A 27,920-nucleotide genomic window follows, 5' to 3' on the forward strand; every position below is an offset into this window, starting at 1 on the left:
TTCTTTTATATCGCTATACAGTACTCATCCCAGTGCAGTACTCATCCCAGTGCTATGCGATAAAATATCACAATTTTTTACAACTAAGATTGATAAGATCTATGATAACATCATGATTGCCAACCGATCTTCTATGGCAGATTTATCATCTCCTTTAGTCGAAGAAGAAACTTGCTCAGCCACTCACAGTGCATTCCCTCCCATCTCTTTGGAAGAGGTGCAATGCATGGTGAGTCAAACCAAGAGTGGCAGCCCTTCGGACGCTATTCCAGCCAGAATGATGCCGGTGGTGGCTCAAACACTGGGCAGAGGGATTCAATGCCTGATAAATCTATCATTGACTGAAGGCAGAGTGCCCATGGAATGGAAAAAGGCATCGGTAAGACCTATTAGGAAGAATACTACAATCCCTTGGACGGATTTGTCTAATCTCAGACCAATATGCCTACTTCCATTCATGGGAAAGCTCACAGAAAGACATGTAAATAAGCACCTTTCGAGCTATATCGAACAGACCGGCAGTCTAGATCATTCGCAATTTGGCTTTAGGCCGAAGCATAGTACTGAGTCGGCACTATTGTCAGTAACGGATGATCTACACATGTACCAGGACAAGGGTCATTCGGAAGTCCTGGTACTGTTAGATCTGTCGGCAGCATTCGACACTATATCTCATAATAATCTGCTCGAACGGCTTGCTAAGATCGGTCTTGTGAGTACAGCACTGGCCTGGCTAAGAAGTTTCCTATCTAACCGGTTTCAATCGGTTAGTATGGGTACATTTTGCTCGGCGGAAACTGAGATCACTAAGGGGGTGCCACAGGGCTCTTGTTTGAGCCCAACTCTTTTTAACATCTATGTGGCCCCCCCTAGCGAAAATCTTGAGAGAGTTCGGTTTCATCCCCGTATCATACGCGGATGATACCCAGCTCCTGTTTCCTTTTAAAACTCTAACCGACGAAGTGAAAACTTCTTTTTCCAAAGGCATGAAGGCAGTAGCAAATTGGATGACTTCTAATTGCCTACAATGTAATGTAGGCAAAACGGAAGTTGTACTCTTTGGAAAGCAAAGATCCTATGGACTCCGGACTGGTGGCCGCAAGACCTTGGCCCGGTCTCAGACCCTAAATTGGTTGTGAAAAATCTAGGAGTGCGCTTGGATCGTGAACTCTCTTTTAAGCAACATTGTAACATCACTGTGGGTTCTTGCTTCCATGTCATTGGCATGTTGCGAAAGGTCTTCCCCCTGCTGCCCGATTATACCAGAAAAACCTTGGTGCAAGCTCGGATACTTAGTCGCATTGACTATTGTAATGGCCTCCTGTTATCGGCCAACGATGGAGTACTAGCCAAACTCCAGATGATTCAAAACACCGCGGCTAGGCTAGTATTAAATGCCCCCCCTAGAACATCGTCTAAACCTCCCCGGGAGAAATTGCATTGGCTCTCAGTCCGTAACAGGATAAAATTCAAGACCTGTTGTTTAATACATAAGAGCTAAAATGGACTAGGGCCATTGCACTGGAGAGATAAATTCATTCCATATAACCCGGCTCGGTCTCTTAGGTCCAGTAACCAACTTCTCTTGAGAGTTCCAGCTGTGAGACCAGACAGGGTGGTAAGGCCTTATCTGTAGTCGGTCCGACTCTATGGAATAAGCTACCCCTGGAGCTGAGGCAATGTTCGGAACACCTGAGCTTCAGAAAGAAGCTCAAAACATTCTTGTTTCAGAACTAAATTACTATCCATAGACTGTCTGACTATGTTTCTGGTGTTTTTTGGGCTCAGAGATACTCTGGTAAAGAGTCGATTCAAGCGCGTTATAAACCCGCAAATAAATAAATAAATAAGTGTGCCAAAGTGCTTTACATCACACATACACAAAATACATTGACAAAACATCGTATGTGTGTAAATCATTGTGTAGGATATGTACATAAGATGTGGAGACATATGCCCTTAATAGCTCACTGTGTAATATTAGATGGATTACAGTTTAGGAACTGGAAATAGCAAAAGGATCTCTGTGTTAAAGCAATATCCCACTTAACCATCTATATAAAATAAAAATCTATCATCTGCATGTTACATATTGTGCTTTGCAGGAAACATATTAAACCCTCTATGCTACTTGGATTCAAAAGTGGGACTAGACAAAACACTGCTCTCTCCAGCAAATACATTAACCTCCTGCCTTAATTTACTATTATTATTATTCCCTGAGATTTAGTTGACACACAAAGGTCTCTGCAGCAGGTGCCTTAATGCCACAAGATATTTTAAAATGCAGACTTTGCAACCAATTAAGCAGAACAGATTTACTGCCACGTTTCTCCTTGTGGCAGGGTTTTAAAAAATGAATGTATAAGTTAATGCCCAGATTTTATGTTGGGGTTGGGAGTACTTTTAAGATCTGATGTCACTTCCTGTGAGGTCATTGGTTGTGACTGCACTTCCTGTGATGCCACGTGCATTGTCACACGCCTTGACATCACACACTGTGATGTCATGTGCCATGTCACTTGCATACTGCCTAACCTGGATAGTTCCCCCAGCCCTCTTTCTATTTTTGTATAAGACTTGCGTCTTGCCTGAACATAAATGATACTGGACTAAATGAGCAGCATTTCCGTGACTGGAGGCATGTAGTTGAAATATACTCTGATTCACTTGTAAATGTTATATAAAATCCGATTATTTACTTTGCACAATGTTCTTTTCCTTTCAGGTTACATTCTGTGATGTTACTGCCTATTTCTCACAAGAGGAGTGGAAGTTGTTGCACGAATGGCAGAAGGTACTTTATCGAAATGTGATGAAAGAAATTCACCACGCTTTGATCTCGCTGGGTAAGGTTGTTCTATCTATATTTAGTCATGTTCCACTCTGCCTAGTGCTTGATTGCCTAATTATTTTGGCTTTTGTTTTGACACTTCAGTAAGAACGTTAAGGTATAATAAAATGGAGAGGCACTTCAATTAATCAGAAGCATCACAATCAATGTAATGGAGTATATGTTTGCTTCAACTCGGGGCTACTGTTATATAGTTAAAGAATAGGAAAACCTTTCATAGGTGTTTACTTTTTCGAAACAAAGCTGTATCTCTACGCCTGTCCTAAAATGTTTAAATAAGGGTTTCATTCAATGAATTCTTGGCATGTATAATGAGCGCATCAATAAAAATGAATTAGACCAAGCTGCCGAAATACGTTTATCGAAACTATTCAACACAGATTCCCGTTTAATTTTTTTTTTTTAAGTGAAAGCATCCACTGTCAGGGTTTCTACCTTGATTGAACTGCCGTCTGTACTCATTCAGATGAATAAGGTATACATGTTTCTTTCAGCAGCCACTGTTTAAGCCTCTAAAAATTTGGTGGACCATCGGTGATCCGTTCCACTCATTGATAATTTTCTTCAGTCCTACTTCAATCCAAAGCTTTCTTACGTTGAAGAGTGCTTGATTTGATTACAATATGCAGGTATACGGAAAGAATGCTTGCAGCAATCAGAGTGCTCGATATGCTTTTGAAATCAGGGCAGCAATTCACTACCTGAATTTCTGAGAACCTACTCAACTGGTGCACAGTTTAGCAGCAAACCTGTGCTATACATGAAATGAAACCTTAAAGTAGCTGATGTATGCAATACTTCATTCACAGTCTGCACGGTTTAGAGTTCCTAATGAAGACGATCAATAGACATAATATTAGGCAGTTACAAAAATAAATGTAAAACACTTTTCCCCATCTTAGTTCACTTTCCAGCTTACTATACCCTCCTCCCAAATGTATGCTTCATATGTTGTGGCAGGAATAACTTGTGTTGGATGTGTGTGACAGAAACTATAAGATTCTCGAACTTTATGCTGAGCCTGATCGAAGAGCGGATTCATATTCCTTAAGTCATTATTATTTTAATTGGCCTACCATTAAAGCCTTTAACTAAATAATTATGCACATTGGCATTTCTAGTTCTAATACTGTCTAAGAAGACTATTAGGGATAGATTTAATATTTGAATTGAGCACCGATTATTTTATTTTTTGCAATACTATATACCAATTCTTCCAGGATTAGTCAGGTCTCGCCTAGCGTTGCTGCGCACATGCGCTGAAGCTCGGCGAAATGTATTGCTAACATACACTATAAGTATACCTTAACTTGTCTCATATATGACTAAAACAACCATATCTCTAGACCAATCTGCTCTTCATAATACACAGTTCATCATGAAAGAGTTTCCTCTGTGTCCAATCTCCTATAATGCAATATTCTTTGGCCACATCTCACTTTTGCTGTTTTTTCTACTTAAATTTACACCTCTGCTTGATTGTCATAATTTTGAATACTTTATTGCATCTTGAATACTCTCAGGATTTCACATATTCTAATACTTCCAATGTACCAATGCACAACCTCCAGATGAGCAACTCTTCAGTTGCCCCGATCCTCAGTAATATATCATGAGCTTTGGGCTCTCCCTACCCCGTTTTTGACTTTTATTACGCGCTAGGCTGTCCTCTTTCCTAATGATTCCAAATACCTTGTCCGAGTCAAACCCCAATTCTCACTTCGTTTTACTCTTTCACTTATTTATACGTAGAATATTTTAATGATCTCTATACGTTGTTCGGGTTAGTAACTTTTCAGTTGCCCCGGTCTCTATTCATGCGCCTTGATCGTTTCTGACTGAAGTGAGAGGTTGAGTCAGTACTTGAACTTTTGGCGTCCTCCGGTCATTCCTACTGTACCCGGGACTGCAGAGACCTTTTGATTTGACTGCAGAGATCCTCATACCTTGTACTAAATGTAAGGTGAGACACGAGTTGTCCGAAACCCGCTGTCATGCATGAAATTGATTACAAGGACTTAATCCTTTCGTTCTTAGTGCGCCCACATATGCCTTTGTCTCTTTTTAACACTCTGCTTGCTTGGATGCCATTACCCGACACTTTAAACACGTACTAGGTTCCTTTAGACTTTCAGCTATCTCACCCTAGCGCCCCAACTCTGTGACTTTGGCTGTTATTGTCCCCTTCTTTTCTCACGGCCTCTTAATTCAATAAGAATCCAGCCTGTAATCCTTGAAATATTGTAACATGCCGGTTTACAATACGTTTCAGGATCTGTTTTAAATAATGACTCTGAGTGTGTTGTATTTCTCACTTCCTATTATCACAGCCTCCTTGTCATAAAGGAGATAGTTTGCTAGCTTTATACACTCATTACTACAACCATAATTTTAACTCTGATTGGGCATTTTGACTCTAGAAAAACTATTAACTTTGTGATTTTGACTGTTATTGTCAACTTCTTTTCTCACGGCCTCTCAATCAACAAGAATTCAGCCTCTAAGCCTTGGAAAAATGTAACATGGCGCTTTACAATATGCTTCAGGATCTGTTTCAAATAATGACTCCGAGTGCGTTGCATCTCTCACTTCCTTTTCTCACATCCTCCTTGTTATAAAGAAGATAGTTTGCTAGCATACTTCAACCTTAATTATAACTCCAAGTATGCTTTTTGACTCCAGGTAAACTATTAGCACTAACAAACCCCTGTTAAGCTTCAATTTACCAACACATTTTTTCACCCACCTCTAATCTGTGAATCGAGCCTTTTAGGATTGCCTCTGTAATAAATGCTGCTTAATTTCACTTTCTATCATTTTCTACAACTCTTTCGCCATGCTCTCTTACAATATTTTGCCTTATGTCACCCTACTGCACATTGGACTATGCCCAAAGCTAAATAACATTATGATTGTCATAACTAAACAGTGTCGCAATTAGAACTTAGAAATGATATATGTCCAATTTAACTTGTTAAACATAAGATCAACCATGCTATGAATGAAATAATGTACTTTACTAAAACCTTATGGCTTGAACTATAGGGCTGGATAGAATGACTTTATATACCGTTTCAATGCTGGTCTCAATAATATGTGTCTATTTTGAGAATGAATGTACTCTTTATACTGTATTCCTTGCGTCAACCACATAACTGTAATTACCATATGTTAAATTACCTGATGTTCATAGACAGTTTTTTTTTCAAAACTAAGTTCGAACGCAAATGCCATAATGTGATATATTATATCCCATTTCACTGAGTGACCTTATTTTCCTCTATTTCTCCTCTCTCCTCCCCGTTTTCCCTGACACTTATAACTGTAAATAATCTCCCCTCCCCTTATCACACATTCACACCTTTACTCACCTCTCACTTACCTATGCCCCCTTATCACGTATTCACACTATCTCTCACATTCCACTTACCTGTGCCTCCTAAACTTTTCCTTTCTCCTACATATCCACACATTCTCATCCTTGAAAAAGCCCTTGGCCGATGGGCTACTTGGGCGAAACACGTGTCGGCTGTCTCTTCACTACCCTGGTTACTGTTCCATGTATGGAAACCTAAATAAAGACTACGCACTTGAAAAATACCGACGGGGATGCTTGAAATGTATTCAACATAAACACACATAATTCAAGAAGGCACAATCTTCCACATTTCTCCAGCTAGTGACATAGACGTCAATAGCAGCTCGCGAAAAATCCTGCTGCGCATTATCTGCTGTTAGCACATCTTTTAGGAGCTTAGACAACGTGTGAATATTTTAGTACGGGGGGGGGGGGGAGTAAAAAGTAGCAGAAAGGGGGTCTACTGTAACCCCCGGTAGCTGAACTCTCACCTACCCTAACACAGAAGTTTGTAGAGAGAGGCGGGAAAGACCGGCTCGTGGTTCATAGATGGTGTGGCGCTTTCTTGCCATGTGTCTGGCCTCAAGGTGCTATGAGGTGCCAACTGCGTTTACGACTCTTTGACTGCGATTAACAACATTCCGAGTGGTCTGGTGACATTGTATTGAACTTTGGTACTGGTATAGCGCCTACTACCCGCATGTGGAGCCAGGGCTTTCAGTGTGATGAAAAACTGGAGGGTCTCTAAAAGGGGTGGGCAAACATAATAAAGAGGCATGGCTTGTATGATTGGGGCGGGGTCTGAGTCAGAATGTGCGCTGTACAAAAACCTCTTTTGTGTTTGATTTAAAAGCCTGTAATGGTCTTCCATGTGTAATAACTGATGCCAAAAATAGGGTACACTCACTCATGTGTCTCTTAGTCACTAACAGCATTGTGATCAGGGTGCGCAGAAATACATGCCAGTGGAGCTTTAAAAACTCACTTTTAATAAATGTTTCGTAATGCAGTGATAACATGTGATGCACTGAGGTGAAACACTAATCTGTCTTGACGAAAAACACTTTAAAGCATTTTTTAATTTAAACTATAAATTCAAACATGTAGTTTGTTGCATAATTTACATTCCGATCCTGACGAAGCAAACATCAAATGCAAGCCTGAGGACGCAAATACATTCATTATGATGATACGAGGGAGGGAGCAGGGGAATGGGAGGGGGGGCAGGGCAAGCTTAGCCAGCTGTACTGCTTTAATCCTAATATTTCCTTCACTTCTCCTGTAACTGCGTAAATAGCTCGTGTGCGTCGGTGAGCTGAAGGCAAGCCTCCAACTCAGTGTTGAGCGCGCAGTCGGACAGACACACTCCAAGCTTTACTGCCCCCCTTTGAGGAACGGCAGTGCCAGTTAATAAATGAATGAACAGGACACATTGACAATAAATGCCCACAGTCGTGTCTTTCCTCCATGCCACATCAATTAATATATGGCATAAGTGAAGTTTACCGAATCCCGGCTCATGCCTTGCATCACTTGTTTTCTTTAACCTAAAATTGGCACAGTTTGACATTCTTGTAGGCTCTTCCTGGGCTTTGCACCAGCCTGAAAGCTAACCTGCTCTTACATTTGTTTACTGGGTTTTTTTCACCCCGGAAGCAAGGCCAAGCCTGGGCTGGCGAGCTGGGCCCAGGCCAGGGCGTCAATATCCGAGGGGCGCAGCAGGGAGCTGCCTGACACAATGTCCTGCAAACAGCAGCTCCTCCGTCCCAATTGGTCTCAATCAGGTCCAGTTAAAAACTTTATAAACCGGCCTTAATGTACCTCAGCTTAATTGTTAGGTCCTCTTCAAACCACTGCCCTCCGCATGCCACTCATGTCCCTGGGAATACAGCAACGTGTGCCGTAGGCTAACGCGTCCAGAGCGGCTGCAGGGATACACTTGGTATGTATCCGCTGGGTAGATAAGCAGTTTAAGTATTTCCATTAGAAGTTAACATTTGGCACAGTGGCACGTTTATCAGTTTCAGTTTCAGTAAGTCTTTATTTCGAAATAAAATTCATAAAAGACAATATACAATTCATGAAATATTAATAAGACATCATGTCGGTAGAACATTTAAAAAGTTATTAAACAATTGATAAAGACTTTACAATAAAATGCCTTTGGACATTATCTATTATAAATCCGCATCAATATATAAAACCATCATAAAATGTTCAAATTCCTGGTACGAATTATCCATGCCCAACCTAGGAACTTGGCCACACCGACCACAATAAACTCTGACAGGTTAGTACGAAAAAGCCTCAGGGCTTCAAGGTACCCCTTGCTATCCAGTCTACAACATAAGGGTTTAATCCATTTTAGGCGTGGGGCACGATAGGCTGGGCAGGCAAAAAAAAAGTGACCAATGCTCTCTAGATGACCCGGACACCAAGGACAGCAATTATTTGAATTCACATTCCACTTAGCAGTAAAAGAGTTGATAGGGAGCGTGCCGACACGGAATTGATGATATAGTTTCCGGTCGAGGGTTTTACAAATCACGTCCCAATATGGCTCAAGGGAAGGTGTCAGTTTATAAGTCAGAAAAAGACCTGTTAAATTAGTAACTTCCGATTGGATGACTGTAGTTAATTTAACAGATGCCCAAAACTGGTCTTTAAAATCTTGTTTGGAGGGAAAGATGGAACCCCCCGGATTAATCCAGAGCTGATGGAGACCCATTTCAAGCAAAACCTTTTTCACTTCCCTAAGCCATGGGATTCTAGAAGCTCCCCACAAAGATTTAACCTCGTCTAATTCTTTGGCAAAAAGGCTAAGCTCCGGAGTCGTCCAGATCCGTCGCCATAATGCCACCAAGCGGAACCGGGCCATCTCATTTAAGGGTTTACAACCTAAGTCTAGCAACAGCGGTTTTATGGGTGTAGACTGAGGAAGGCCTACTAAATTTCGCAAGAACTTATTCTGTGCTTTGACCAGGAGGGATAAATCTTTAAAACCCAAGATATCCGCACCGTACAAAGTGGCTGCGTTTATCTTCGCTTCATAGATTTTTAATACAGGGGTGATTCGTTTAGTCAGGGATTTCTTTTGTTCCAGAAGCAAACAACCCGTGAGTCGTACAAATTTGAGGTATAATGCCTCAATCTGGGGTTTCCAACTTAGATGATAATCCAGAGTCACACCCAGATAAGTCATTGTCTTCACCTGTTCTATCAGAACACCATTCAAGCTAACAAAGCTAGTGATTGGATTTTTATTACTGAAGACCATAAATTTGGTTTTATCAACATTAATCTGTAGGTCATTTACCCTGCAAAACTCTGCAAACCTATTCAGGGCTGTTTGTAACCCACTGCGAGTTTTAGAGAGAAGCAGGGTGTCGTCAGCAAAAATTAACATCGGGTATTTAGACCCGCCCAGAGATGGTGCATCTGTCTGGGATGTGGAAAAAGTCAGTCAGTCAGTCAAAGCAAGCTTTATTCGATTGCATTTAAAATCATAAAAGCAACAAAACGACATATATTTAAAAAATTGATTACAATTTTAACAAAATTCATGAAGTCAAAAACCAATCAAGGGTTCAAACCTGTCAGGGTATCCACTGTACATACATATGAAGGTTCAGATCAGTATAAATCATACACCCTATAAAAAGTTAAAAATGGTTAAAAAGTCAATAGCGGGAATACAGGATGATAAAGTCACCCTTCCAGTTGTCTCGGGGATAGCGTCCTGGTCCTTGTACGCTTGGCTGCGACCAGGAAGCTAGCAACCCCGAAGATTGTCCTGGTACTACCTAATAACTGGAGATAAAGTAGAGCAGGCCGTACCTGGACGAAACCTGCATCTCTTAAAATGGGTGCCAAGAACCTCAATCTACTCTCTTTGTAGTGGCTACAAAACATGACAAAATGCATGAGGGTTTGCTCAGAAAAGTTATCGCAGCTACACGGGGTAGACTCATCAGAAACACCCCACACAGGAAAATCACCCAGGGAGTATTGGATTATGTTGAACCTAAATCTAATGAGTAAATGGCGATGAAATGGTCTGCTCACGATTTTTAGATAAGGTTCAATTTGGGGCGTGGTCAGAAGGAGAAAGTTGGCTCTAACTCTAGGTTTAGTAAGTTCTTTCTCCTCCAGTGTTTGAGCTGCCCTCCTCATAAAGTTTTCTTTAATCCATTTCAAGTCTTCCTTAAGTATAGTGTTTGGGTGACTGAAAAGGTTTGGTCTGCCAAGTCTGCCCATCTCCCCCTTTATGTATTCCAACCACAGGATTTTTTAAGGCGTTATCCGAGGACATACAGTCCCTGAGAATTGTATGGTTCAATGTGATGTCCTTGTTCAGCCAAGTTTTGGTCCAGCATACTAGGGGCGCTAGTTGGAGCAAGTCAGTAATATATCCCAATCCTAACTCAGTGTGTATTGATAGGACTGGTGTGGATTGTGGAACGCCCAATAAGGACCTAAGAAAGTGATTTTCTGCTGTCTGTAGTTTGCCACAGTGTGAGTGGCCCCACAATGGAGCTCCGTAGGAGGCTATAGATAAACATTTGGTTTTGTAGACCTTCAATAATGCCTCCATCGGTCGAGACCCAAGACGCTTGGCAAATTCAAAAGTGCGGAGGTGGATCTAGTGACAGCTAAAGATTTTGCATCCACCTGTGGGGTCCATGAGCCCTTCTCTTCGAATATCACACCCAGGTAGGTAAACACTTGTACCCTCGAGATCCCCTCTTCACAGCAGCTAAAAGATTTCAGCTTTTTTAGCCTTGGTCGCTTCCCTGCCAGCATAATGTGCGATTTTTTGTTATTGACCAAGAGGTCTAACGAGGACATAAAGTGACCAAATGCGTCAAGAAGCCTCTGTAACCCCACCCCTGTGCGGGCTAAGAGCACCGCGTCATCCGCGTAGAGGAGTACGGGTACTGCGGACCCCCCCACATAAGGGATATCAGGTGTGGACCCCTCCAAGGCTTTATCTAGGGAGTTAATATAAATAGTAAACAGGAGTGGGGCTAAAATACAGCCCTGCCTCACACCTCTTCTGGAACTAAATGGTCTGGTGGTACTGCCTTCGCGGTTAGTTCTAATAGTAGCTGATAGGTCTGCATGAAGTGCGGCCAGGAAATCTACTAGAGGGGGATCAATCCCGATACCAGCCAGTATGGCCCATAGCTTGGCCCTATTGACCAAGTCGAAGGCCGAGGAGAGGTCCATAAAGGCCAAATATAAGTGGCCCTCCTTTGCCATAGTGTATTTACCGACCAGCATGTGGAGGTTTAAACACTGCTCTATTGTACCTCGTTTCTCCCTGAAACCATACTGCAAGTAAGAGAGCACCCCCTTCTCCTTAATAATGTCACCTAATCTGTGTAGAATGACTCTGCCAAGAATCTTTACGGCAGAGTCGATTAGCGAGATCGGCCTGTAACAGGCCGGATCAGATCTCGAACCCTTCTTAAATATAGGGATAATGGTTGAGGTGGACCAGGTTTTTGGGAACCCCGCATTAACAGTTGAATTAAAACGTTAGTAATGTGGAAAAAAAATTGACTACCTGGTTGATGAACAGGAGAAAAAGAGTAGGGGCCAACACACATCCCTGGCGCACCCCACGTGTCACCGGGAAGCTGTCGGTCACCTGTCCTTGTGTACCCCACCTAACTCTGGCAAAGTTGTCCTCGTGTAATCTCATAACTATGTCCAGAAGTTCTACGGGTAGGCCCATAAGTCTCAGTGAGTCCCACAATTTAGCTCTTGGAACCAAGTCAAAAGCCGACTTAAGGTCCACAAAAGCGGCATAAATCACCCCTCCACCCAACAGAACCACCTTCCAATATAACATTGTAAGTCTAAAGACCTGGTCTATGGTGCTAGTGCCCAGTCTGAACCCAGCTTGCATGGGGGACAATATGTTTTCCAACTCGATCCACCCCTGTATTCTTGCCAGTACCATCCTAGAAACTATTTTTTGAAGTGAGTCTATCAGACTTATAGGGCGGTAATTTCCTGGGATTGAACGGTCCCCTTTTTTAAAAACAGGTAAGATCTCCGCCCCTTTCCAGGTGTCGGGGATCCTAGCCCCTGCTGCAATGGCGTTGGCCAACTTGGTTATGTACGGGACCCATACATCAAGATTCAATTTAAAAAGATCAGCTGGGATTGCATCCAGTCCAGGTGCTTTCCCTGACTGTACCGAACCAAGGGCATGCTCTGTCTCAGTACATGAAAAGGTAAGCACAGCCCCATCAAAGGGAGTCAGATCTGCTGTAAGCACCTGCTGTGTTTCATGTACTGCACTCATGTCTTTAAATTGGGCAGAATAGAAGACCACCCAATCTATTGCAGAAACATGGTTCACAGGTATTTGGGAATCCGGATTCCTGCCCCACTTTACAGTCTCCCAAAACTTTGTTTGGTTGGATGATTGGCACGCCACAAGGAGTTCTGCCCAATATTTATCATCCCACTCCCTCTTAGCTGCCCACAATATTTGTTTATATGATGACCGGGCAAATTTAATGTCATTAATGTCTCTGGTTTTAAGTGCAGAAAGTAATTTACTATGTGCTACCCTACAACTCTTGTTATACCACCTTTTGCGAGCATTATCTTTCTTTAACCTTAGTGGCTAGGGGCCCGATGTAGGTGGCAAATACCGGTCGGAAACGGCCAAAATCGGCCGTTTCCGACCGGTATTTGGCACTTTGAGATGTAGGGGGCCAGTATTTACCTATTCGGTATATTTACCGAATCGGTAAATTTACAGAATCTGTAAAATACAGAATCAGTATTTTTATCGATTCGGTATCTTCCAGATGTAGGTGGGACTCTTCTGAGTCCCACAGGCCTTTCAGATTCGGTATTTTAACACCCAATCCAATTGGGTGTTAAAATACCGAATCCAGGTGTGCATGCACATGTGTGCATGCACACCTATGCCATGTGACAGACAGACATGCCCTTAGGGCATGTCTGTGTGCCACATGGCACACAAGCCAGTATTGGGTGTGCTAGAGGGTGTCAAAGTGACACCCCCTGCACCCTTGCAGAAATCGGCAATTACCGAATCGGTAAATACCGATTCGGTAATGCCCATTGATTCCTATGGGCTTCAATGCCCATAGGAATCAATGGGCATTACCGATTCGGTATTTACCGAATCGGTAAATACCGATTCCTTCCGATTCGGTAATTTTTAAAATAAAATTACCTACATCTGCCCTTCTCTTTTTTACCACTTCTTAAATATCGATTCGGTATGAATCGGTATTTATGAAGTGGTAAAAAAGATTTACCTACATCGGGCCCTTAGTGAGCAAAATCTTTAGTTCCCTAAAGCATTTCTCATGTAAATCGATTATTTGGGAGTTAACACCAGCGTAAGATGGAAGATCCGCCATGACGCCCATTGTTTGCTTTGCTACCTCCTCTATGTCTTTGGTAAGGGGTGGGTCTGCAATGACCTTAGTCCATTTTACCCGTCTTCTGTCATTACACAGGATGACATCAGATGTTAAAACTGCTGTTGCAGAGGGTCCAACCCCCGCACCGGGTATTCTGAGTCCCAATGAGAGAGGGTTATGATCACTCTCTGGCCGAACCACAACCTCCATATCAACCACGAAAGGCCAAAGATCTAGTTTGACTAGTACATAGTCTATCTGACTCATACTAACCCCATTATTAAAGGTAGGTTGACCAGACTTATCAGAGGGTGTGCGCCCATTCGCTGCCCTCAACCCCCACTCCAAACAAAATCCTGTCCAGAGAAGTGCTGCCTCGGTTCCCCTGACACCCTTGCTTATGGTCAATGGTGGGATGTTCCAAACAGTATCCTCATCGACACCCACATTCTCCACTAAATTAAGGATAGGTTCGAATGAACAATTTAAATCCCCTGCCACTAGGATAAAATTGTCACTACCTAATTCCCTCAAAAGCAAATCGAGGTCATTCAAGACTGGCTGTTTACGACCTCCTTGGCAGCCCCGGGCATAAATATTTATTAACACGAGACTCCGATCATTTCCCCTGTTGAGTTTGATACATAAGAGGTCCGGGTTGTTCACCAGAATTTCGGATGGTCGGTATCCCAGAGAGTGTCTAATCCACACCACCAATCCTCCAGAGGCTCTTCCCTTTAGGCCCTGGATAGCAGGTTTATAGTAATTTAAGTATCCTGCTCTAAATAACGGGGCTGTTGCCCAGCTCTCCTGCAGCACAACAATGTCAAAGGTGTCGATGTATTCGGCCCAATCTTCATTATCCAAACGACCCCTTAACCCTGCTATGTTCCAGGAGACCACTTTGAGCAACCCCACTTGGCTACAGGCAGGGTTAGTCTCTAGTAAGTTAACATCCGCCACCCTGGTTTCAGTAATCTTAAGGACAGGGCTCAAACTCAGGCTCTGACTGGGACCTTCGGACAGACGTACAGTGTCTTCACAATGTTCAGGTGAAATAGAGACAGAACTCACAGAAAGGGGAACATGTTCAGGGTCATAAGCAGGTGCCTTTATCCTCGTAAGTCAGTTGACCTCATCTAAACATCCATACCGATTGAAAGTTGGGGCCCCTTCCCAACAACCATTGCGACCTTGCCATCCATCCAGTCGCCCACCCCGCACTGGGTTTCGAGCTAATGACCAATTCTCATCTTGATTTAAACTTGGCCGCAGGGGGTAGAAGAAAGTAAGTGGTCTAACAACAATTGTTGAATTTTCACCTCGTGCATCCCAAGAGCATAAATGTTGTGCCGTGTGAGTATCTGCAAAGGAGACAACAATACAGTCACCAGGTATGGATTTAGAAGTTGGGCCTATCCAAGGGACACTACGCACCATTAGGACATTACTTCTTAAATGATTAGGTAATTGTCTATCTGTATTAAGCCAGTGAATTACCTTATTTTTTAAAGACCAGAAGTTCTCCTGGGATTGTGTCTCCAACACAGGCACTCCAGCCAAGATCACAACATAGGGCCTAGCATCCGGGGGTAGATCTATAAAACCCCTGCGAAAATTATGTACATTTCGGGATCCCTGTGGGTATGTACGATGAGTCACAGTGTTATTTGGTCTAGGGGCAGCAACCTGCTTGGTAGGTGGCATACATTGAACGGGGCGGGGAGCGGGGGCAGTAGTTTGGGGAATAGTGGCTGTGGGATTATAAGCCTTTGTACGTGGTTTGGGTATTGGTTTGGGTGGGGACTGAACTGGTGGAGCTGCTACTGGTACCTGCGCAATATTCTCTTCTCCCAGTTTCGTTCCATTTGCTTAAGGCTAAGGCTAGCTAGTGTGACAATAGTCTTGTCCATTTCTAGCAGATGATTTTCTATGCGTGAGAGTCTGAGTTCAAGGGGAGATAAAAGCTTTTTCAGGGTCTCCCATACTATTCTTAAAAAGTTTTCATCACTCCCCTCTAACTCGCACACGGGTCCTCCATTAATCCCCGCGACGAGATGTGAGCGAGCCTCATTGGCTAATATATCTAATTCAACTTTATCTGTGCTTGTACAGGGCTCTACATCACTGAGACTTAGGTCTGCTTGGGGCACATCTTCATCCACCCTACTTAATACAGGGGGTCTTCTATTGTTAAAGAATTGTGCCCTAGCGATTTTGGCCTTCTTTTTAGCATAGGGTGATCTAGCAATGCGTTTTCTTTTTTGATTAACAACCCTATGATGATTGGGACTCACAACCAAATGATTCTCCTCAGAATTTCTGTTGGGGATATTTAAATCTAGTACAGGGGGAAAAGACTTTGGCTCAGGCTTGGGAGAAGTCGGGCCAGAGGTAATAGCTTGCACAGATGGAAAAGTGACTGTAGGATGATGAATAACTGCCTCTGTTGTTATTAACGGGCGCTCAGGGGTTTTGGCGGAGGCAATTTTACCTATGGATGACCTTTTTGACATGGCTAGGTCCTGGGATAGTCTTCTAGCCGCGTCTAACTCGATAGAAACTCTATGTTGCATTTTGGTAATTTCATTATCAATGGCCATGTTGGTCTTTGTTAAAAAGTCATCAAGTGTTCCGTTCACCATTTTCCCTCCCTTAGCGGTCTTACTGCGACTTCCTCGTGAACACATGGTATGTCTCTGACCCGATTGCAAGCAGGATATAATGGGCAACGAGAAAAGTTAAAAGGGAAAGGGCCCAGTCCAGTCCTTACCGTCCTCGAACGGCCCGCTCTTTGCCCGGTCTTCGCCCCGAGCTGCGTCCCGCGCTGCGGGAGACCAGCCCCAATATATGGGGGTGGTTACGGCCAGAGGGCGGAGCAACAGGGAGAGCGGACCGGAAGTTGGGTGTCGGTCAGGCAGGGACTCCTGGGTAATGAAGTCCCTGCAACGCTCGCAGCCCCGTTACCTGCCTCTGCCCGGGACCAATAGTTCAGAACACCCTCGATGACAGCCTCAATCTCCACGAGGTGAGGTCCGATGTGCAAAGCTGTGCGATGTGCAAAGAAAGCAAGCAAGTCCTCCTCCCCTCAGCAAACGCTCTCCTCAGGTAGGGTCCACAGAGACGCGCCCGCCAAATAACAGCAAGCAGGGGATTTTAATGCTCCTCAGGTGGCCAGAGGGCGGAGCAACAGGGAGAGCGGACCGGAAGTTGGGTGTCGGTCAGGCAGGGACTCCTGGGTAATGGAGTCCCTGCAACGCTCGCAGCCCCGTTACCTGCCTCTGCCCGGGACCAATAGTTCAGAACACCCTCGATGACAGCCTCAATCTCCACGAGGCGAAGCGGCACCCGCGAAGCGGCACCCGCGAAGCGGGTGCGGCGAGGTCCGATGTGCAAAGCTGTGCGATGTGCAAAGAAAGCAAGCAAGTCCTCCTCCCCTCCGCAAACGCTCTCCTCAGGTAGGGTCCACAGAGACGTTTATCACTAGCGGCACAAATGTTGGTTGGGAGTTGGATTATGCCAGCTCGCCCTACTAGTCCCTCAATTCCTTGTCATCTAGGTCCTCAGTTCACCCCGTGTCCTGTGGCCTCCCCCTCCCTTGTTCCACCTTTAGGTTCCATTAGTCGTCCTCTCCCTCCTCATCTGATGTTATTGGGTCTTCCTCCGATAGGGGCTCACAGATCGCCCCTCTGTACACATTCCATGGGGTCCAAATCTTATTCCATTTCCCTGGGCAGGCCCGGCTAGTGTATACCGCCCTTTCTGTTATCATCACCCTGTCCATGTTCATGCACCATTACATTTTTGTTGGTACTTCTACCGCCCCCCCACCTCTGTGCAATGTCCCGTTTGGCGATTATCATGCCTAGAGTAACCCATTGTTGACCATGTCTGGACAAATCGTTGGGTCCCCACACATTCAGTAAGCACTTTCGTGGCTCAGGGACCAGGGAGGTCTCCAAGGTCTGTGATATTGTGCGCATTATTTGCCTCCAGTATTCCTGGATGCGCGGGCAGTCCCATATTGTGTGGAAGAATGTACCCTCCTCCCCACAACCACGAAGACAGTAGGGATGCTGTGCTCTGTGTATGCGGTGTAATGTCGATCTCGTATAGTATACTCTATGCAAAATTTTAAGCTGTATGAGCCTGAATTTAGCAGAGATGCCAACTTCTTTTGGCGACGCCAGCGCTTCATTCCATTCATGTTCATCCATAACATCGATGTCACCCTCCCACTTGTCTTTCAATTTAAGCATGGGGTCCGGTAAGTTGTTAATTAACTTACGGTATATAAGTGACATCGCTCGTTCAATCATATAATCCGTAAGGAGGCGATCCTCAAGCGGGGAGGCCTCCGGCACCCCCGCTCCAGGGGCGATGGCAGTGAGCAGTGCGTGACGTATCTGAACGTAGCGGTGTGACTCCCGTGTCCCCAGGCCGTACTGTTCCTTCAGTTGGTCAAATGGAATTACCTCTCCTTTTTCCCATAGGTCTCCCACCGTAGATATCTCTATAGTGTCCCAATGAGAGAAACCCTTGCTGTGTGTCAGGTTTCCCAGGGCCCGAGAGTCCCACAGTGATGTGAGTTTCGTTATTTTTCCTTTCCAACCTAGCGCTGCATGCCATAGCGCTGCAGAAAGTCTCGTGGGTCCCACCAACTTGCGCACCATTCGCTGGTCATATAGCGGGGCCAGCAGAATATTTGTGCCCTGTCTGCCTGGAATGCTGGGTCGTTTTGTGGAACATGAGGCCATTGATTTATGGGTTTCAATTGCGCTGCCCAATAATACAGTTTTAGATTCGGCAGAGCGATTCACCCGTCAAACCACCCCCTGTGCAATGCGTGCCGGTTGATTACTCCATAGGAGACCAGACACCAATGCTGACACTTTCCTGATGTATCCTGGTGCCACCGGGTACGGTGTGTTTTCTAGTACGTATCCTTATCCTTTTACCCTGATCTCACAGCCAGTATTCAATCTGCACGGAAGGAATTTCAGACTGTGAAAAAAATGCTGCTTAACTGAAATCTCCCTTATGCCATGCTGCATCCAGCGTGCCTGCGGATTGGTACGGACGACAAGGCTAACATTTTTACCAGTGCTAAGTTAGCAATGGACTTTGCAAAATCCGTCTGCCGTAAAAAACAGGCTCCCCCCGATACATCTGATAATGAAGATTGATACACTGAATCCATAACCCCGAACTTATTTCTGTTGATTGTTGTAAGAGCCCTGATGTTACTAGGGACACTGTTGTAACACTATAGGTTCACTGAGACTCAGTTTCTAATTGTCATGATTGACACTGGTGGTGGGCTATAAATGTGAATACGTAGAATAGTTTGTCCATTGACATGGTACTCATTTATATATAGTGCAACCTTAGATTCATTGGGAACCAGGATATAATTGATTTTCCTTTGCAGAGGGGGGTGGCTGGCTCTGAGGAGCACCAAGGAATCAAACGCAGTTGCACTGGTTATGAGCCATAGTTGATGTATGCTTAGGTATATGCCAATATAGGTTGCCTTCTTGCTAAGATAAGATGGATGTGGACTCGCAGGAGTCTGAGCTTACCTTCGGCGGCCATCTCCCGGTCTCATCTGGGAGTTGGACACGTCGTTCACCTTGTTTGCGCATGGATTCCTCACAACTGATCATGGGTGATAAATACACCTGCCTAACCTGGAATATCCGTGAGTTAAACACGCCCAAAAAGATTCGCCAAGTGTTTGCCTACTTAGACAAGCATGGGGTTCATTTGGCTCTCCTACAGGAGACACACTTGACTAAAACGACTGAGACTAAAATAGCGCTTAAATGGGCGGGATATAAACTGGCATCATCGTACTCCTCTTATGCCAGGGGGGTACTCATTTTACTGAAAAGAGGTATCCCATTTACACCAATCACAACCCATACTGATGACGAGGGGCGTTGGGCTATGGTACATGGTAAGCTGGGAGTATCAATGGTTACGATAGTCAATGTATATGGCCCTGTAGTAGACAAGCCACAAGTATTTATACAAATGCTCAGCATATTTCACACCTGGCCGGAGGCAGCCATCTTGTGGGGCAGTGATTTAAATACACAACTGGACCCTAATGTGGACAAATCTAACCCGATGAGTGCACACACTGTTAAAGTTGCACAATGCATAAGAGACGCCATTGTAGAATTGGGGTTGGTAGATGCATGAGGTTTACGAAATGCCGAGATAAGGGGGGCTACACATGCCACACCAGCACACACATGCTGGTCCCGCTTGGATTACTGGTTGCTGAGTGAGGGCGCGAAAGAGTGGGTTACAAACATCTCACCTCTCTTGTGCACCCTTTCTGATCATAACCCCGTGCGACTGGACTTCAGTATCCCCACAAACACGCACCGCCCCTTAACCTGGCACTTCCAAGCCAAAGTCTTACTAGATCCCATAAACGATGACACTGTTAGGAAGACAATAGGACTACTTTAAAATAAACGTGGGCACAGTTGATAGTGCTGCCACCTTATGGGAAGTTTTTAAGGCCACTGTGAGAGGGGGCTGTATTAGCACAACAGCAGGCATAGTGCGTGACATCAGGGGCCAGCTTTCGAAGACAGAGGAAGCGTTAAGGGAGTTGGAACAACAATACACGACTGCACCAGATGCCTCCACTCCAGCCCGCATACATGAGCTGTTACTGGAATACAACACGCTAGCGGAATCTGAAACACGTTACATTTCGCGTTGTCATGTCGCCAGAGCATATGGCGAGGGGGGACGACCAGGCAGACAGTTAGCAATGAGATTGAATTTTCGGGCCGAACATCACCATATTACCAAGATAGTGGATGACCATGGAGTGGAACATTTCACACCTCAAGCAATTGTAGATCAGTTTAAGGAGTGTTATGCGGATATTTACACATCACGGGGGGTATGGATGATGATGCTTTGAACGGTTACCGATCTGATATCGTCAGTGCCTGGTTATCGGCATCGGAAGTATCTCAGCCATCCCATTGACAACTCTGATATTAAAGCGGCGATACTCTCCCTCCCAAATAACAAGGCACCAGGGCCGAATGGCCTCAAAGCCGAATTTTATAAAGCATATCTTGACCTCTTAGCGCCTTATTTACTGGAGATGTAAGCGGAGGCCCACGAGTCGGGCATACTACCGCCTTCCCTTTGATAGTCCCTGATAATCACGCTTCTCCAAAAAGATACGCCACCGTCCCAGTGTGAATCGTACAGTCCTTTATCGTTAATTGACCTGGACACGAAAATCCTTGCTAAAATTCTAGATACCAAACTTCAAACAGTTTGGTGTTGCCGGACCAATCCGGGTTTATACCAGAACGTTACACCTCCTATAATTTGAGAACTATCTTCGCCATGTTCCATGTCTTAGACCCTGTGTTACCCACTGCAGCTGTCATGTTGGATGCTGCAAAAGCATTTGACTCCATTGAATGGAGATACATGTTTCATATAATAATAATAAAGAAATGTATAAAGCGCATGGTTACGCCATCTCGGCGGGTCCCCGCGCTGGGTGAGAAGAGGTGACATTAACCACAACTGAGGACCACTTCATACTAGCCGGAATACAGGTATGTTTTAAGCAGCTTTCTAAATTTTGCTTCAGAGGTTTCCAACCTAAGTTTTAGCTGGAGCTTATTCCAGTTCTGAGCAGCCCGGACCCATTAGAAGCGGTCGCTCCCCACGCCCCCTGGTCTCTCCTGGGTATTGTTGTGCTTTGCTCGCATTGCTTTGCTGCCTTGTATAGAATTGCTGCCTGCCTGTGTTCTGTAGCGTGATATCGATCTTCTGTGCATTGCTCGCATTGCCTCTCTTGGGGTATTTTGTGCCAGTCTGCTCATTGCTCGCATTGTCTTAAAGAGTGTCTGGGCCAGTTTGCATCGTAGCGCTCGCATTGCATGATAGGATTTATTTAATAGTGCCTGTGATTGTGCCAGTGCCACTTCCCACAGCGTAATTCCTATTTGTGCCCCAACCTGTTGCGGTTTCGCTTTTGCTGCCATTTTGTTGTTGTGCCTCGGAGCCCGTCCTCTCCACCCCGCTCCCGCCTCCCACCTGCTCCTCCCTCGCTCCGCCCCCCTCCACCACCCTCTTATGACAGATGCATCTGCGCGCAGCGTTCACGTGCAGCGGACGTGCCCTATGCGCGCCGAAGGTGCGCCAAAGGTAAGCCCGTCTACGCCCATCCGCGCCTGGACCGTGCCCAGCGCCAGACCCCCTGTCCCCCGCAAAACCCACTCCACCCGCATAAAAACGGCGCCGCTACCCTCTATGCACTTAACCCCGGCCGACTCCACAACTGCTACCAAGCCGCCCCAGGACACACCCATGGATCCTTCACCTGCCACTCCTGCAAGTTCGACTGCATCAGGACCCACACTAAATCCACAGACTCCAAACAGAGCTCCAACACTAACCACCTGAAGTGCATCCTGCTCAACACCCGCTCGGTCCACAGACACGCCATTGAACTCTGGAACCTACTCGACACCACATCGCCGGACGTCGCCTTTCTTACAGAAACCTGGATGAACACCTCATCAACACCCGACATCGCCATAGCCATCCCGGACAGCTACAAAATCATCCGAAAGGACCGCATCAACCAAACAGGAGGAGGAATCGCCATCGTTCATAAGAACACCATCCACATCACAACCAGTTCCGATGACAACCTCACAACCGCCGAACAACTTCACTTCCAGATCCACACCGACCCTAAGACCACACTCAGAGGCACCCTCATCTATAGACCACCCGGACCCCGCACACAATTCAGCGAAGACATCACTGACTTCATCAGCCCTCACGCCCTCCCCTCTGAGGACTACATTCTACTGGGAGACCTCAACTTCCACCTGGAAAAGAACAACGACAGCAACACCACCACCCTTCTGGACAACCTCGCCAATCTCGGACTCAAACAACTTGTTGACACCCCCACCCATTATGCCGGGCACACGCTCGACCCAATCTTCACCTCCAGCAAGCACATCTCCTTTAATCACACCACAGCTCTCCATTGGACGGACCACAGCTGCGTTCACTTCAACTACAAAAAGACTACGACCCACAACCAATTCCCTGGAGAAACTGGAACAAAATTACCACCGACCAGCTCTTCACATCGCTTCACGAAAACCCTCCTGCAAAATCATCGGACTCCAACAAGCAGCCACCAACCTCACACAATGGATCACCCACAGCGCTGACGAATTAGCACCCTTGAAAAACCATCAAATCAAGCAAGGCAGCAGAAAAGCCCCCTGGTTTAATGATGACCTTAAGAAATTCAAAAAGATCTGTCGCATCCTCGAGAAAGCCTGGCGAAAAAACCCAACCACTGACAATCTGGCCACCTTCAAGAACGCCACCCGCAAACACCACCAACTGATCCGATCCACCAAGAAATCAACATTCAAGGAACGACTCGACAACAACGCCCACAACAGCAAAGAATTATTCAACATAGTCAAAGAGTTCACCAACCCCTCAGCCGGCACCAACGACATCACTCCCTCCCAATACCTCTGCGACTCTATAGCCTCGTTCTTCCACAACAAAATCGCTGACATACATAACAGCTTTGGAGACCAGTCCACCCCACCCACCTCCGAACTTAAACCCCCCTCCAACAACCTTTGCGCCTGGAATCCAATCACCACTGAAGACACCATCCGCCTGATGAACACCATTCACTCAGGATCGCCAACCGACCCATGTCCCCACCACATTTTCAACAAAGCAGACTCCATTATAGCACCCCATCTCCGAGACGTCATCAACTGCTCCCTCAACTCCGCTATCTTCCCGGAAAGCTGGAAACATGCCGAACTCAGCGCCCTCTTGAAGAAACCTACAGCAGACCCCACTGAACTTAAGAACTACCGCCCCATTTCGCTCCTCCCATTCCCTGCCAAAGTCATTGAGAAATGAACAGTCAACTTGCCGCCTTCCTCGAATCCAACAAATCCCTTGACCCTTCACAGTCCGGCTTCCGAGCCAAACACAGCACCGAGACCGCCCTCATCGCAGCAACAGACGACATTCGAACTCTACTGGACAACGGAGAAACAGCTGCCCTCATCCTACTTGACCTCTCCGCAGCCTTCGACACAGTTTGCCATAGCACCCTTATACAACGCCTCAACAACGTCTGAATATGAGGAAAAGCATTGGACTGGATCATCTCATTCCTCGCCGGAAGAACCCAGAGAGTCCGCCTCCCCCCTTTCAGATCAGAGGCCACCGAAGTCATCTGCGGCGTACCACAAGGATCATCACTCAGTCCCACCCTCTTCAACGTATACATGAGTCCCCTCGCATCCATCGCGCGCCAACACAACCTCAACATTATCTCCTACACAGACGACACCCAGCTAATCCTCTCCCTCACCAAAGACCCAAACACCGCCAAAACCAACCTACACGAAGGGATGAAAGAAGTAGCCGAGTGGATGAAGAACAGCCGCTTAAAACTGAACTCGGACAAAACGGAAGTCCTCATCTTAGGATCATCCCCCTCTGCCTGGGACGACTCATGGTGGCCACCGGCCCTGGGAACCGCACCCATACCAACGGACCACGCACGTAACCTGGGCTTCATTCTGGACTCCTCCCTCACGATGACCAGACAAGTCAACGCCGTCTCTTCATCATGCTTCAACATCCTACGCATGCTCAAAAAAATCTTCTGTTGGATCCCCACCGAAACAAGAAAGACAGTCACCCATGCACTGGTCACAAGCCGACTGGACTACGGAAACACCCTTTACGCCGGAACCACAGCCAAACTACAGAAAAAACTCCAACGCATCACAAACGCCTCAGCCAGACTCATCCTAGACATCCCCCGCCAAGTTCACATTTCAGGCCACCTGAAAGACCTCCACTGGCTCCCAGTCAACAAGAGAATAACGTTCCGCCTCCTCACCCACGCACACAAAGCCCTCTACGACCTAGGACCTGAATACCTCAACACACGCCTGTCCTTTTACACCCCCACCCACCAACTTCGATCGTCCAATCAAGCCCTCGCCGCAATTCCACGCATCCAAAGAACCACCATGGGGGGAAACTCCTTCTCCTACTTAGCGGCCAAGACCTGGAATTCTCTCCCCACCCACCTCCGCCTTACACAGAACCACCTCTCCTTCAGAAAACAACTAAAAACTTGGATATTTGATAAGTAAAGCTCCCCCCCTCCCTCAAGCGCCTTGATACCCTCTGGGTGAGTAGCGCGCTATACAAATTTAAACTTGACTTGACTTGACCCCCCCCCCCCATTGAGCAGAATGGGGCTACCGGCGTCTTTTTGGGATGGATGCGTTTGTTGTATGCGGATCCGTCGGCACGTGTTCGGGTGGGGGGGCTCACATCCAAACCATTCTGAACAGAACAAGGCACCAGTCAGGGATGCCCCTTATCGCCACTTCTATTTGCTCTCATGCCCGAGCCATTTGTGCGTGATCCAGCAGCGTCATAGAGAATCAGCACTAAATTTCATGCATCGCCCTATTGGAATATCGCTTTACGCAGACGATATGATACTATTTTCCCCCGAACCGCAGAGGTATCTGTCCCCAGTCCTACGGGAATATATCTGTTTTGGATTATTCTCCGGCCTTACCATCAACTAGGACAAATCGGTCATAATCCCATTGACTACAAATACGGCCCCTCCTCAGATGGAATACCCACTGGTTTGATCAATTGAGAAGTGAAATATCTGGGAATATGGGTGTATCAAGACCCTGAGATTGTAGTGCAAAAGAATTATGGTCAGACCTATGCCGCCCTAGAGTCTTCGAAGGATAGATGGTTACCTCTCCCGCTGTCATTAGCTGACCGAATTGCTGTTATTAAAATGGTTATTTTTCCTCGTTTTTTATATCTTTTCTGTAACATCCATATACAGCAATCAAAACACTTCAATAGTGAGAACTCAGTTACTTAGATTTGTATGGGGGGGCAAACAGGCTAGAGTAGATTAGAACATTTTAACACTGGACTACATAAGGGGAGGCTTTTGTGCACCTGACTTCTACACATACTATCTCTGTGCACAGGCGCAACATGCTTATTACAGGTATCGTCAGCATGCATATACACCTCATGTTGCAGTGGAGGATGGGGATGCACACCCTATCCCCCTTGCTGGTATAATAACGCACACAAGCAGAGGCATGCCGAAATCTGAGATAAATACCTTCGACACCACAATTGCGGCTTTGCAGAACATAGGCAAACTCGCAGATAAACTCCCTATATACACCCAGGCCATGCCATTGGCCTTTCATGCAGCACTATCAGTGACACAGGAGGTTGGCCCAATGGGTTCTCTAAAAGAGGCCGGTTTAGACCGCTTGCAGGATCTTTATCCGGATGGGCAGTTTATTACATCGGAAGAACTTACATACATTACAAATCAAACCCGCTCTTTCAATTCACATTCCACCGTCTGAAACTTGCAGTGAAAAAACACTACCCGACTTTTCCAGCGGAACCACCTCTTCTACACTCCCTGCAGCTACTATTAGTGCTCCTCACTAGGGGTCAGCTGATTACTAAACTATATAAAGCAGTTAGGGGCGAGACAATTAGAATTGCGGATAGAAGTTTAGAGCGTTGGAATGCTAAATTGTCAACCCCACTGACGATGTCTCAATGGGAACTCATCTGTACACTGACCGGACAGCTCACACCTAATGGTAACCTGAGGGTCATTCCTTTTAAATACATTCATCAAATATATCGCACCCCTCTTAAACTCTATAAAATTGGTCTCCTGGATACGAGTAATTGTAAGCGCTGTGGTAGCCCAGATGCTGACTTGTGGCACCTGGCGTGGAGCTGCAGACTGGTATTCCAGTACTGGGACGAGGTGGTAAAGTGTATACATGCCATTAATGATGTTTCTTTGCAGTGTACACCATTGATATGTTTGCTCTATGTGCCCCAGATAAAGGGTACGGTGGGGACATATTTGAGAATCGCTCTTTTATTAGCGAAGAGGTTGATGGCGCTCATGTGGGAGAGTACGCTGGCGCTTCACACGAACAACTGGATTAGTGACCTGGTGTATTGCAGGGAAAACCTTAAACTTTTTGAAGAAGAACTGCCATCATCCTCAAAGCCCAAAGACATTTGGGAGCCGCTGCGGCAATACCTATTGTCGCAAGCCTATACTGACGGCACGCAGGACTGTTGAGAAACATTAATAGGCAAGGATGGTATTCTCCACAGCTTAAAAAGGATACTTCTTGTCAGAATACATATGCAGATATGCTACGAACTGGTCAATCACACATGTGTTTTGTTACTTCTGGATTCTGTTTTTATTGTATTGCTTTGCATGACAGCCATGATGATTGTTCATTTCGAAAACCCAATAAAAATAAATATATATATATATTTTTTTAAAAGGTCCAGCTCTTCTGCTTAGGCCCCTTAAACATTTGCAGGCGGCGGCTACCTCAAAGGATGTGTTGCTATGGCATGGAGCAGTGGTTAAAGTAATTAGTTAAATTAGCAAATGAAATCTGGGAAATCCTATTTAAAAGAACCCAAAGAAAAAACCTATCTCAGTGTGATACTAGATCATTGCAACACAGTTTCCACTTATGTAGGACATTTATAATATTCAAAGCAATGGGTGTAGAAAAGCAAAAAGATAAATGACCAGTGGTCCTAGGTGAGTGCTTAGATAGCTTCTGGGATCAGCTATGTATTTCAATGCAGTTTTTCGAGCAACTACTAATTTAAGTATATCCAGTCTAATTTTATGTGCAGTATTTATACAACTCTTCCAATACTACGCAAGTTAAAGGATCAGGTAATTAAAAAAGTAATAATATGCACCATCAGGTCCTACTTTAGTGGCCTTATGAATGTGCGTGTGTACTCCGATTGAGCCCACAACTACTAACTTAACTAAATTAGTTGCAGTAGCTGTCTGTTTACTTATCTCATCATTTTAAACTGTTTTTTTTGTCTTCTTTTAAATGCAGGGCCTCTTATTGCGAACACTGTCAACACATTAAGAGCCAAAGAAAAAGAAGAGCTGTTGCCTGTGGACAGTGACTTCGCTAAAGCAAGACCTAGAGTACATCGTTTGCCAAGTGAGTTTGAAGTGCTTGTCTACCACTTAACCAATACACACTCGCTTACTTTCTGAAATATGTACATACAGATGTACATATGGAAATATCTGCTTTTGAGGTAGTGATATTGGTAAGAGCGGGAGAAGGAGGTG

General features: G+C 45.4%; 1 protein-coding gene across 1 annotated transcript in view; it reads left to right on the plus strand.

Annotated features, from left to right (window-relative positions):
• The window catches only part of LOC147732631 (uncharacterized), a 277,650-nt gene that overhangs the window by 44,548 nt on the left and 205,182 nt on the right, over positions 1 to 27,920 (plus strand). The window contains exons 2-3 of the mRNA XM_086958837.1: positions 2,729 to 2,849; positions 27,676 to 27,786. Coding sequence (XP_086814963.1) covers positions 2,729 to 2,849; positions 27,676 to 27,786 — 232 coding nt within the window. The remainder of the gene's footprint in view (positions 1 to 2,728; positions 2,850 to 27,675; positions 27,787 to 27,920) is intronic.

Source organism: Lissotriton vulgaris, chromosome 2_1 (assembly GCF_964263255.1).
Source record: "Lissotriton vulgaris chromosome 2_1, aLisVul1.2, whole genome shotgun sequence".
In the NCBI taxonomy this organism is placed as follows: domain Eukaryota; kingdom Metazoa; phylum Chordata; class Amphibia; order Caudata; family Salamandridae; genus Lissotriton; species Lissotriton vulgaris.